The sequence below is a fragment of the Pygocentrus nattereri genome, chromosome 11 (assembly GCF_015220715.1).
Source record: "Pygocentrus nattereri isolate fPygNat1 chromosome 11, fPygNat1.pri, whole genome shotgun sequence".
NCBI classification, from domain to species: domain Eukaryota; kingdom Metazoa; phylum Chordata; class Actinopteri; order Characiformes; family Serrasalmidae; genus Pygocentrus; species Pygocentrus nattereri.
Window position 1 is genome coordinate 18,198,315 of NC_051221.1, and position 14,569 is coordinate 18,212,883.

Here is a 14,569-nt window from a genome sequence, read left to right on the forward strand (position 1 = left end):
ATGGCAATAATTGAGATTTGAGGACTGGTGTGCTGTCAAAGCTCCAGGTGCTGATGCTAACATCAACAGTGTAACAAATCCCAATAAGCTCTACAGACATTTAAGCCAGAAAAATACTTGGCCATCTCAACCATGATGCTGTGAGTTAACCATATGTGGACATTCCACTGAGACAATGACCCAAAGCATAGCTTAAAATCAGGGCATGAATGGCCACGTTAAAACCAGTCAGATTTTGAATGTACCTTAATGTAATGAGATCTTAATGTAGGTCATTTTGAACCATTTCTGTTGATCATTATGAAATCTTCATAATCTTCATGATGTCAAGCTGGTGTTTATTTTCCCCCAAATAATTTGAAACAAACCCTGTGATTGTGAAGTTTGGATATGTTTGCAGTGATGAGAAACAAGAAAAGAAAGGCGGACATTAAAAAAAGGAAGAGACAGATGGGGATGGGCAGAGAAAAAGCGAGGTAGATTGAGAAAGAGAGAGAGTCTGTATCAGGGGAGACCTTCAATCTCTGCAACAGGAAGTTCTCCACGTCACATTGAGCTGTGGAACATTGGCGAGCGAGAAGGAGAGAGAGAGAGAGAGAGAGAGACTGAAGGACAGCAGCTGTTTAATCTGACTTTGCCATTTCCGAACATCCAAAGCAACTGCTATTGCAGTGAATAGGTTTGTGTTGTAATGCAGGCTGAGGTCGTGTATAACATTCCTAATACAGAGCTCCTGGGATTAGGCCAGAGGAAATTCCACATCAGAGCTGCATTTTTTCACTCGAATAAAAAGCCAGAAGATAGACTATACACAAGTTTCCATGTCCTTGTGCAGGCCGACCACTGACTCAAGCAACTGAAATATTACCAGAACAAAACACTGCTAACTCCAAATATAACTCCACTTGGGGAGAAAAAATAAAAACATGTAAATATGAGTAACACTGGTTAAGCTTTTTTTGTTAAAATCATTACTGAATCAGCAGGGAAAAAACAAGGTTAAACTATAGTGTGCTTGGGCTGCTGCAAGTCACCCTGTAAAGCCTGATGTAATAATTTAAAAGTCAAAGGTGTCGGCGAGTATTTAATGGTTAACGTTACGTATTACCATCACATGCACAGGCTCAAAAAGAGAGTCCGGTTTGATATTTAGGTCTGATATGCAAAATAAACAAAGATATGACTGTAGTAGAAGATAATTCATAATCCTCAGAAGTCACATCCATCACCAAGTTTTGATTGAGTTGGATAATTTTTGGATACACTCAATCAGCAGATTCATCTGCTCAAGGAAGAGGTCCAAAGCATGTTTGAGGTTACAAATGTTCCCCAGCACATTTCTACCAGACGTCTCCAAATCCTCAAATCTTAAAAAAAAAAAAAGGCTTATGATTATTATAATTTCTTTTTCCTAGCACATTAAGTTATGCATAATTATGCTAGGACATTTTGGTATGAACATAGCAACAACATTCAAACAGTGTGAGTGAACTTACCTGCCTCACTTTATTCATCTCATAATTGGGCAACCCAGACAAATCAACAGTAATAAACTTGCCAACTGCAGACTCACTTGTTTAGAGCACAAAACTGCTGATTCCAATCTTAAGTCAATTGTTCATACCTACTCAGAACACACTGTCTATGTTTCATACAAACGAAATGAACAAATGAGATGCTACTGAAGATATTTTTAATGGCAACAGAATTGGAAGCATTCATTTATCTAAAGATAATTCAATTCAATATACACACATTACCAAATGCATTTCTCATTACAATGCTCTTACAATAAAATAATCAGTAATAAAAAAAATATATAGAAAAACATCTTTAAAATTGGGAAAAGAAAAAGATGAGCCATATGTGTTCTTTTCTCCAGCCACTGAATTCCCCCAGCACATACACAGGTCACTTTGAAAACAAGGGAACAACTTTGAAAAGGGAATGTTCAGGTGTTCAGTAAAGGTTTGCAAGGTCTTTACATGCAAACTCCATCAGAGATCAACCGTCCTATCTGACCAAAACGCTCCAAAAACTCTAAAATCTGACCAGCTGTGATCTAAACACATGCAGCCTGTTTAAAAAAAAAAGAAAATCACCCTGCATCTCACCAGCTTGGACCTTAAAGAATAAATCTTAACAGTAGACAATAGCCAAAGGTCATAACACTGTTGATGCTGTTCATTATTACTAAAGGAGGAGCTATACGCTGTCGATGGGAAAAAAGGAAAATAAACTGTTCAGTTGTGTTTGTCAGATCAGATAAAGCTTGTGAGAATCAGGACGATTCATACAGAACTAGAACATGTGCAGTTATAGAGATAAATGTTCCACAATACATTCGCAAAGTGCTCTTCAAGCAAACTAAAATGTCTGAGCAGTGTGTAAAGGCCTACTTCCACACTGTTCACGTCAGAGTTACACAGACATCCATAGACTACTAACTATTTTATGGAAGACTGACTCCTTCTCAGGATTGACGACCACAGTAAACATGGCTTCTACAGCAGTTCTCTCACATTAACATAAGTACAGCCTCCACACCATTTTTCCAAATGTTCAGATGGGCTAACTGTGCTCTATTCACATCCAGTGTCTTGAGCTTTTCAGTGCTAATGCTAATATAGGTTTGTCAACTTTGAACAAAACTCCCAAGTTCCAAAGCGTTGGTCCTAAATCCTCTTTATAGACAATAAGCACCTTGAGAAAAATCACTAGAAGCATGTATGTTGGCTAAACAGTCACTGCTCAGCATTTCCTGATAACATGCTGAGGTTGTAAGCAACTTTCTGCTGAACTGAGGTCAGTCACTAACAGTAATGAGATTCTGGCTTCTGCACCTAATCGGAGCACAGTTCTTACCCCTGTTTTGGCCAGAGAATGGAGAAACCAGCACCTGAAATAATCTCCAGATGCTGCAGCAAGGTTAAAGGGGAATTCCACTGATTTGTGAAAACCTCTGCATAAATAAAATTCAGTCATTCAGAGTGGTTTGACGTGAAATGCTCCGTTCTAGAGAAACTTACAATTTAGAATTGCTGAGTGCAGTTTCTCAGCTGTACTAATAGGAATGAAACATCTGAAAGTTTTGTCTCTAAAAGCTCTCTTACAGAAAGTTGTCACATGAAATAGTTAGATATGATGCCTGAGAAAGAACATTATGGTGATTTTCTGCACAATTTCTATTTATTTACTAAATGTAACATTGAAAAATTACATATTAAATGTGCCATAATTCTTAAAAGTGTCAACTTCTGTGGTTTATTTTTCACCGATATGTTAAATTCAGCAAACAAACAGTAAGTGTATTAAAATGTGCAGAAGTGTGTTTCTCTGTAGAGAATATGTTAATTTATTCTCACTAAGAAAATCAACATAAGATAATTTGACAAGGGGTGCCCAAAATTTTGCATACAAGTGTACATGAAGGCTGATCTAAGGCAAAATAATATAAAAAAAAATTTCCCCCACAGTTACCAATTCCATTATCTTTATTTCAAAGAAAAAAAACTGGCTATATTTGCACTTTGGCTATGTTATCTAAGTTTCTCCACAATGCCACAATTTGCTTACATCTCAATGACTGCAGAAATTTAGAAAAATCGGTGGAGTTCTCCTTTAACAGTTGGCAGATGTGACAGGCAGGGCTGGGCACAGCTCTAGTTTTCCTGCATGTAGTAAATCTTGCTAAAGCAATGCCAGAATTACTTTCATCGCGTACAACGGACAGACAAACAGACAAGCGGGGGCAGATATGTCTGCTTCAGCAGTTTGGAGGCATTAATCAAGAGTACATTAACTCATCCGAAAGACTACAGTGTACGTATCGCTCTCTCTCTCCAACACACCCGGACACACACACATACGGACGGAAACACATGCACACACCCACACAGAAAACAGCACTGTTTATGAGATGCAAAATTTATAACAGTTGAGGCAGTACAGTAATTACAGAGGGCGGTGAATAAACGCACGCATGCGCTCACACAAGCACAGGCTCCATCACTGTGGTGACATAATGACAGACTTGTCTAAATTTAGCTTTGAGATCTGCAACAAGAGCCTGTTTGGACCAAAATAAAACAACTCAAACAGCATCACATAAAGAAAAATATTGTGATGAGGTACCAGACCTTCATTAACCCAGTGACACACATACACCCACCTAAGAAAAAGAGGAACTGAACAGTTAGAGAGGATGCTTTTGACTGACTAACCCTTCCCCCTAAGGCACACTCCTTGGACAGTGTGTTGATACACACGCACGCACACGCACGCACACGCACGCACACTTGGCACTTCTTATTTTGCTTGTGTTAATGTAAATTCACTCAAACCGTACATCCATTTTAAAACACTTTGCATACAGTATATGTTCTGCATAGTAGGTACAGTTAGTTCTAGCAAAACAACAGTAAAGTTGAAGCCCTGTGAACAGACACAAAAAGACAAACTTGAAAAAGCAACAAAAAGAATTAGGTCCAAGTGCAGGCATGTCAAAATGTATCCATAACCTGATGCATAATAAATGTTAAAGACACTCTAAAATCTTTGGGTCGTTTCTTATTACTTCAGATAAGGAGACAGAAAACAGAAAAACAGAGGAAAATGATGATGGCAGTAGGGCAGTGGATGAGCAAAGGGGTGGTGGCAGTGCTCTGTAAGCTTCCATGAAGGACAGGGCTTAAAGAGCCTCTCCCTCCACAGTGAAATTGGCCAACGCTCTGCCACAAAGGCTTTATCTGAGGGTATGGCTCACATTTGGCCCCCAAGCACTGTCCAATCCCCTCAGCAGGAAAGATCAGGGTCAGTACATGCAGCTCCTAATTTGACCTTGATGAGGTGACATCTAAGAGATCCTCCAGTGAACCTGTATCTTCTACTGGCTCCGCCTTTTTGGCCTCACTGTTCAATCGGCTCTTTTTGGCCCCGGAACTGGGCGAGCTGTTTTCTTGCAGCAGCTCTTTGGCTAGAATGTTTGTCACTGCATGGCCAGCTCCTCGCCGATTGGCTGAAAGAGAGAGAGGGGGGGAAGAGTTAAAAAGTATTCAATCTGGCAACCTCAACTTCAAGCAGTGATTTACACTATCTACTAAGGGTGCAAATCCCTGATCTAATGACTATTCGAGGACATTTTTTTTGGAAATTATTAAACATTATATATTAAATATCAAAACTACAATCCCAATTCCAATGAAATTGGGACGTTGTGTTAAACATAAATAAAAACTGAATAGAATGATTTGCAAATCCTTTTCAACCTATATTCAATTGAATACACTACAAAGACAAGATATCTAATGTTCAAACGGATAAATATATGCAAATATATGCAAATATTCACTCATTTTGAATTTGACGCCTACAACATGTTCCAAGGAAGTTGGGACAGGGGCAACAAAAGTGCAAGTTAAAACTCTGCCATGCAAAGCGAAAGCCATATATCAACAACACCCAGAAACACCACCGGTTTCTCTGGGCCCGAGCTCATCTGAGATGGACTGACGTAAAGTGGAAAAGTGTCCTGTGGTCTGACGAGTCCACATTTAAACTGTTTTTGGAAATCATGGACATCGTGTCCTCCGGGCCAAAGAGGAAAAGGACTGTCCGGATTGTTATCAGCACAAAGTTCAAAAGCCAGCATCTCTGATGGTATGGGGGTGTGTTCGTACCCATGGCATGGGTAACTTGCACATCTGTGAAGGCACCATTAATGCTGAAAGGTACATACAGGTTTTGGAGCAATATATGCTGCCATCCAAGCAACGTCTTTTTCAGGGATGTCCCTGCTTATTTCAGCAAGACAATGCCAAGCCACATTCTGCACGTGTTACAACAGCGTGGCTTTGTAGTAAAAGAGTGCGGGTACTAGACTGGCCTGCCTGCAAAGGAAAGGTGATGTAACACAGTGGTAAACATGCCCCTGTCCCAACTTCTTTGGAATGTGTTGCAGGCATCAAATTCAAAATGAGTGAATATTTGCAAAAAACAAAGTTTATGCGTTTGAACATTAAATATCTTGTCTTTGTAGTGTATTCAATTGAATATAGGTTGAAAAGCATTTGCAAATCCTTGTATTCTGTTTTTATTTGTTTTATACAACGTCCCAACTTCATTGGTATTGGGGTATTTTAGTTGATTATTTTTTAAATTATTTTCAAAAATTACTCTAAGTATTCAAATGTGACTGGATGAATCACAGACACAGTAGTAGAACTCACACAAATACCACAGCAAACTTTGAGTTTTTTTTTGTTTGTTTGTTTCTTTTTGAGTCATTGACAGTTTCCAACTCTGTCCATCTAACGTGCTTCCTCCAAGACAGTTCACACAGCATCATCATGTTGAATCTCTGTATGTAGGTGTATTAGTCCTTCGCCTCTTTGTTATTTTTGACAGGCTAAGCCCTTAGCACAGCAACAGTAAAAGCTGCACTTCCAGTGACCTGTTCAGACAGTGCAGGTTTATCAGCATATCAGCAGTGGTTATCACAAAGATTAAAGTGCAGAATGGTGTACATATCTAGAGTAGGCTGACATCTCTGTTACAGTGAAACAACTGCTATTCTTATCACTACACTTCAGCAACCTGATTCTCAATTACAAAGTCAACATAATAAGGTTCACAAAATATAAAGAATAGCTATTATTTTTAAATAGCATAGGGAAAAAACTGGGGGAAGAGACATATGACAGTGATATTATGTTTATGCACTGTATTTAAATGTAGGTTTTGCTGACAATCATTTGCTATTAACTTTTTAAAAAGCTCAAAAGATAAGTTAGGAAGAATCTAATGGTTACACTGGCCCCAACAGCACAGATAAGGGGATACTTCATAGAATATCATTGCAGTAATTTCGGGCACTCTAAAATAGCAACCAGTGATGAAAAAAATACAAAAATATGCTATGTTAGTGAAACCTTAAAAAAACACATTGAACCGTTTTCGTCATATGAGACTTGTAGCAATATATTAATACAATCTCATTTCTGGACGCATGTATTTGATGGTTTCTGCTTGCCTCTAATGAGAAGTTCCTGAACATTATGTTGTCAATATCTACTATCTTATAACAAATTATTATTAACCATCATATATGCAAAACAGCCACACAGAACAAACCCATGCAAAATAAACCATGAATAAAAGTCAATGGCTGTTTGGCTTACTCACAGGAACACACCTAAACTGCCATTGATATCACAAAGCCTCATGGTTCACTAAACAAACATCTGCAACAAACATCACATTGTACAGTATAATACAGCATGCGCACACACACACAACAGAATTACCGGGCAGGTGTCCAATATGAGCTGGGACAATGACAGCACTGAGTCTGCTGGAGGGGTAAAAATCAGTTAGAGGATGTGCACGTGTGTTTGTGTGTCTCTGTGTGTGTGCGTGCGTGTGTGTGTGCGTGTGTGTGAGAGAGAGAGAGAGAGAGAGAGAGAAGAGTAGAGTGAAAGAAAGTTGGAGTCTATAATATAATAGCATTATAATAATAAATCATAACAGACTTGAACATGTGTTGTGTAGTAATGGTCACTAAGTGGTGCTTGTTGATGTGAATGTCCTGGCTATGACCTCTCAGTCTGGGATATCTAAAACTAATTGCGCTTACAGGAATACTCCAATATTTTTCAGCTCAATCATGTTTACAATGGACATTTTTTTTCTTGAGAAAGAAAGGCTTTCACTGACTCCAGACACTTCTTATACTGGGCTTCAGCAACTCTATTGGCTACTACTGTAAGCGTGTTTTCTGAATCAAAATGCTTCTGGCTCTTTTCCTAGTAATTAAAACAGCTCAAAATTGCAGTTATCTATCTAACTATGCATTACTTAGAGATTAAGTCGGAAAATGTTGTGGTATCCCTTTAAAGGGGAATTCCACCAACTTTGCAAAATTTCTGCATAACTGTCAAGAGGTAAAACAAAGTAATTCAGAGTGGTTAGAGGGGAAATGGTGCAGTATAGAAAAACTTGCCAATGATGATTTCTCTACAGTGGTGGTGCCAGGAACCAGGGGTTACAATGGTTTGAAATAAAGCCATTGTATTTACTCTCCACAATGACTAAGGAATCTACATATCTTTTGGGTTTTTATATGTAATGTTGGTAAATTCAAAAAATAATTTTGTTTCAAAACAGTGTGCCCTGCATTAACTATGTAGAAAGTTCAGAAAAATGTTGAAATTCCCCTTTAAGCCAAGTTTTGCACCACAGTTCATCTTCATTACGGAAAAGTGCTTCACCACAGCTTCTCCCCAATGTGTCCTGTAGGTAACACCAATACTCATTTGAGTCAGCAAGCACATTCTCCACAGCAAGGTCAAAGTTCAGTGTGTCCAGTGGCTCTATTAAAGAGGTTCGAGGTCCCTAAGTGTGACCTCCATGAACTCAGGATTCTGTTAAAGTTCTCTACTTTCATCTACAGGGCGTTCCAAGATAGCATATTCCTACACAGTCTATATCTACGGCAACAACCCACATCAAAACTAACTTCCTGTATCTGTGGAAATGAGCGATAAAGACCAACTGTGATTTTTAATTAGCAATCTAATTTCCTTCCTCAATTTCCTCACATCTGTCCTTTTCCTTCCTCTTATTTCTGTCCTCTCTCTATCTTTTCTTTTTCTCTCCTGCCTGTGGGAGGGTGAAATCCAAGCACACACACACACACACACAACCCCACTGACACACTCTCGACTAATTACAACTTATGTAAACGACCCACATAAGAAAAAAAAAAAAAAAGTATGAGAAACACTACAGCACTTAGCTGAACTCCTTTATCTCTCCTCTTCTATCTGCCCCATTCTTGCTCACTCAAGATTCACTGAACTGTCAAGTTTAAAAATGAAGATATAGCTAAAGAACAAAAAAAGGGTTTAATTTTTTTAAACTCCTGAGCAGCAGTGTCCAGCACATGCAGAACAGTTTAATTTTAGAGGAAAACACAAAGTATTTGCTGAAGTGCACTTCATGTCAATCGCCCAAAGGCGGCCAAACTTTTGCATATGACTGGATATGAGACGATGGACAACTCTGGGATATTTAGTATGTTTAACCATATTCAGATCTGAAGTGACCAGCACCCCCAAGAGGAAGCAGATGAGATGACACACTGTTTGAGTGCATGTCTGTGTAATATCATTAAGAACGTGGAATGATTTTGCGCTCAGCAGGAGATGGATGGTAGATGGCTGGGTGGCTGCTTGCTTTGGAAGTGGGTAAGAGTCATGTGTAAAGAAAAAAGTTTTGGCTGCACCCTGTAGATGTGTGTGTATTCTTGTGAAGTAACTGTATTGGTCTTCTCTGGAATGGTAAGTGCTGGTCCTCCTTTGTGCAGGCATTCTGTGTGGACCTCTGACAAAGTGTGGGTGTACGCAAAATGTTTCTTTTTTTGGTGAAGTGGCCAACTTGGCTGCTTTATTCATTCCTTTGTGAAACTGGCTGGTGATGGAGCACCACTGTTAGCCTTTTATTGCAAGGAGCACGGGTGTGTGAGAGCGAGACTCTTTTGTGACGTAGTGTGTGTGTCTGGTCACTGGTGGTAGCAGTGCGTCAGAAGCTTTGTATGCCAGGTCGTGACCCAGCAGATGTGTGTATATATTAAAGATAAGAATAAGTGCAGTCAAATACACAAATGTGCACGTGCACTCAAAAGGGAATATAACAATACTACAGACAGGGGACTACTACTTCTTCTTTCGGCTGCTCCCTTTAGGGGTCGCCACAGCGGATCATTTGCCTCCATCTTGCCCTATCCACTGCCTCCTCTACTTTTACACCAACCATATCTATGTCCACCTTCACTACATCCATAAACCTTCTCTGAGGTCTACCTCTTCTCCTTCTACCTGGCAGCTCCATCTCCAACATTCTTTGACCAATTAAGACAGGGGACTACACAGGTGTGATATATATAGAAATCCAAAGAATATAACTAATTAGAATTTTTATTTTGTGACCAATCACAGTTTGTTTTCATTTCACTATCAAGTTATTTTACTCGGATAGTTCTCCATTTTTATTTTATAGCTTATGGTAAAAAGCATATGTTTATCACTATAGAGGTTAGGTTATATCGCACCTTGGCTATGTAGCTGGCACATGCCAAAGGGTTCAGTGTGCTTTTGCCAACTAAATAACCACTTCAGCTGCTAGCAAAACACAAGTGCTGTTCAACACAATGAAATAGAGAGAGGGAAAAAAAATGCAAACAACTTTTGACAAACTTGGTTAGTATTCTCTTCTCCCAGCTCTGTGGCAAGTTATCGGGTGTTTGATTATTCTTTGTTATTCTTTCCCTCATTAACTCATTCACTATTCACTACATAGTGTCTGACCATGCAACAACCTAAATATTCATTGCTAAGAGTTTGAACAACAGAAGTGGCACACTATATAGTTTGCTATTTCTGTAACTGACAGGGAATCCAAACACAGAACATCATTGTTCAGAATAATTATTCACAACATCCAGTCAGATGAAGGTCAGTGTGACCATTTTAATTCTGCTGGAGGGCTGAAGTTCCAACCAACATTATGTGGCGACACAGAGAAAGTGAATGATAGTGTGTATCTAGAGCGATCTGGAGGTTCCCATTAGCATCGTGTGTGTATTTGTGTCAGTAGATCAGCAGCTGCTGGGAGGATTTAAGAGACACTCTTTTGGTTGGTTGAGCATTCATTACATTGGGTCATGGGTGAGAGGTGAAAGGTCACCTGCTGACTCCTCGCCACATGCCTGCAGTCTGCTTCTATTCAGCCAAAATCTATAGAGCCAGCCACAAGTGTGAGTGTGTGTGTATAGAATAATCATGTGATAAGCAGGGATGTGCAGTCCAGTTGGCTCGGCTTTAAGATGATAGGGTAAAATTTGAAAAAATAGCTGAGGGAAATTGCAAAGTTTTCATGTCATAATGGAAGATGCCTTTTCTGATATTAGCTAATGAGCCAACACTAACCGCTCCATGTTAGATGCTGATGAGGACTTCTCAGTGGATAATACTCGCTTATCAATCGATTATCATACCGGTGTATTTCCCTAGTGGCAAGTAGGGAACTGAAGTGGTAGGCAAGCTCTGTGTGCATATATGTGAGAATGAGCGTGTGTAGGTGAGAATTATGCTGTAGGATGGGGTTCTTGCACATTGTAAGGTTTACAGGTATGACTGTGTGTGTGTGTGTGTGTGTGTGTGTGTGTGTGTGATGGTAGGAATGCAGGTTTTATTTTGTTATATTTTATATTCATTTGATCTTATTCCCTATATATAAATGTCTGTCCGATACTGTGCACTGTGAGCTCCTGTAACCAAAACCAAATTCCTTGTACGCATAGCATACCTGGCCAATAAAGCTTGAGTCTTATTCTGATTTTGGAATGTACAAGATGTGTAGCTTCTGAGAGAGGGGGCACTTGTTTTTCTGTTTTTTTGTCAGTCTAAGTGGTTAAGGATGGGATCAGATTGTGTGTGTGTGTGTGCGTGTGCATGTGTGGGAATGGTCTGCGGTGAATACTCGGATGAGTCAGACAAGCTTTGTGTCACAGGGAAACAGGAGCTCTCTCACCTCCTCAGAAAGGCTAAAAATGAGACTATGACTCACTCCAGCAACACAGGGACAAAGCTCATCAACACACACGCGTGCACGCACACACACAGGATACATAGCGACGTTTAGGCACAGTTTACCTAAATGTTCACTTACTTTAAAATAACTTATGAAAATAGAAACAGGAAAGAATATCTATACATTACAGATGAGATACGACAAAGAGAGAGGAACAGACAGTGAGAGAGCTGTTTAAGTCATTATTATTATTGTTAGTTATTATTATTATTATTATTATTATTATTTGTAGTAGGAACAGTAGGAACAATAGTAACTATTAATAATTCTATTTTATTTTTTCTCCTTCTAATTATTATTTTTTATGCACACTTCCATTCAAATGTTTAGAAACCAAGATTTGAATGAATATTTGTTGTAAATTCAGTAATAACTGATTCAAAGCAGACCTGAATACTGTAAACTAGATAACAAAAGCTCCTTTTTGATGTAGCATTCAGTATTTTGGAGACAACTGTATTAAAAATGAAATTATGAAAGTCAGAATAATTTACTCTGGTCATCATTTGTGACGCTTCTTAAATTTCTCATTTTTAATTTATTCCTTTATTAACTATAGTTTCCTACTAATTATTTGAAATTATATAAACTTTGCATATGTAGTGTTTGGAAACTAGTATATTAGAATCTTTTAGTAGTCCATACAGCATATTGTAATATGGGTTCATATGGTCTGTGAGACAGTGGACATCAACACTAAATACAGTTTAATAGTCTGCAGACTCTGTCCTTCTCCTGATTAACTATTAGCTCTGAATGCTCTCCCTCTCCAATCCACCTGTACTCCTCTTATAAACTATGTCTAACAGAGTCAGGGCTTTTTTTAAATTTTTTAACAGAACTCTTACTAACCCCTGCACATATTTCCCTTATTCCCTCTAGTTTTAACTGCTCCCGTTATTCATATATGGTAGTACGAGAAGAAGCCAGAAAACATCTACTCCAGAGAAAGAGGCACCAGGGAGAGAAGGAATTCAAGAACGATTACAAAAAGAGAAGGAAGCAGTGGGGGGAGAGAGAAGGGGGTGAGAGAGAGTGTGAGAGCAAGAGAGAGAGAGCGAGCAAGAGCAAGAGCGAGAGTGAGAGAGAGACAGAGAGAGAGAGAGAGAGAGAGAGAGAGAGAGAGAGAGAGAGAGAGAGAGAGAGAGAGAGAGAGACAGAGCGAGCGAGCAAACTATTTCAGCAAGTGACACTATTCCACATCTGGATTCATTCAGCCAGATATCCAGTTACACATACACACACAGTTCGGAGAATTTAGCAGCAGAAGTTTAGTCACTGTGTTTATGTTTGTAAATTAAGCATTTTGTCTAATTAATTCAGAAGAATTCATTGACAAGGTGTATATAACTCACCTAGCCAGCATTTCTACAACTACACCTTTAAAACACTATAAGAGCATGTTGAACATGTTTAATGGATATATACCCTCAATATTATACAATATGAATGTATTTATACACATTTGTTTGTATATAAGTACATATTTACATATCTGCATTTGCATGCAAAAGTTGGAAAACCCCTGGTGAAATTGTTGAGAAAAAAAAAAAAAAAAAAGATCTACCAAGGGCAAACTTGACTAATATAGAAAAATAGGTTAATATAGAAAAATAAAATATAAAATGTGCCATAACTTTTGCATAGGCCACATTTTATGCTGCCCTCACCTATTTTTCCCCTAATATGTTAAATTCTGCAAATAAGCAGTATTTGTACATTAAATGGTTAGGAAGTGTGTTCTCTATAGGATGTGTTGGCTTATTTTCACTTAGAAAATACATGTCCAAACCTTTGCATACAGAAATAGGTCACAACTTTTAAATCATGTATGTTTGCTTTTGATCACCGATAATTAAGTGTTTCTAGATTATAGCATCATTTCACTTCTTTTGTAAGCTTTTAATGCTTTAATGTACAACTAGGAAAAAAAAAAACTAAATTCAGGTGTACAATGTTATGTACTTCAGTTTCTGAAAAGCCTTGCAAATAAAATAACACAAAAGCAAAATTAAAAAAAAGGAATATTTTACTGCATGTGTAGACTAATTGTGAAAAACTACCTAGTTCTCCTTCAGTCTTCCATGCTTTTGAGAAACTTCAGTCATTCTGTCAGATTTCCATTCATCAGAGAAATGTAATTAAATCAGCTGTGCTATCAAGGTATCGACTGAAACATTAGTATATAGTCTAAGACAGCAGGAAAATGTTCTAATGGCCAAAATAACCATATAAGTGAATAGAGTGAAGGAATAAAGCCTCTCAAAGTGCTAATCAGCTTTTAACCCCCGACTACATTCCCTACACCACCCAGCAGCTTCTATAGACCCCCAGCACTGGTGAAAATGACTAACCCTCACACACAAACAATCTGTTTCACAGAGCTGCTGAGCACAGGGCAGATGGTAGACAACAGGGGGTATTCAGTGAAGTTTCTAATCTTTGTGTGTGTGTGTGTGTGTGTGAGAGAGAGAGAGAGGGAGAGAGCGAGACTACTCTCATGTAATGTAAGCACATCTACAGACATTAAGTAAACAATAAGCTATAAGACTCTGCAGATCATATTTTGTCATGCCTGTACTCATGTGTTTGGATCAGACTGGAAGACACTGCTGTCAATGATTCAGTGTGGTGATTAAATGTCCATGAAAGAGTATGTACAGGTTCGAGGGCGTGTTTGTGTCATTTTTACACAATTTAAAAACAGTAAAACGTGCATACAGTTACAAGTTTTTTGGGTTTTTTTGGCCGTACATATATTATCTGCATGCGGTTTACAGCTTGCTGGCCTTGGCTAAACTATTGGCATAGTATTGCTCAGTCACAGCTGTCAAGGGCATTCTGTATATCTAAAAAAATTGTTATCTGTATCCTTCAAGAGGAATTTCTCTTTGTTAATTTCTGTAAATTCAAAGTGTTG

General features: G+C 38.5%; 1 protein-coding gene across 2 annotated transcripts in view; it reads right to left on the minus strand.

Moving 5' to 3' along the window:
- Positions 1-1,676: 1,676 nt before the first annotated feature.
- The window catches only part of LOC108438825 (protein diaphanous homolog 1), a 141,181-nt gene continuing 128,288 nt past the window's right edge, over positions 1,677-14,569 (minus strand). For both annotated transcript variants that reach the window (XM_017716898.2, XM_017716897.2), the window contains one exon: positions 1,677-5,017. In XM_017716898.2, the coding sequence (XP_017572387.1) occupies positions 4,830-5,017 (188 nt within the window). In that variant the 3' untranslated portion in view covers positions 1,677-4,829. The remainder of the gene's footprint in view (positions 5,018-14,569) is intronic.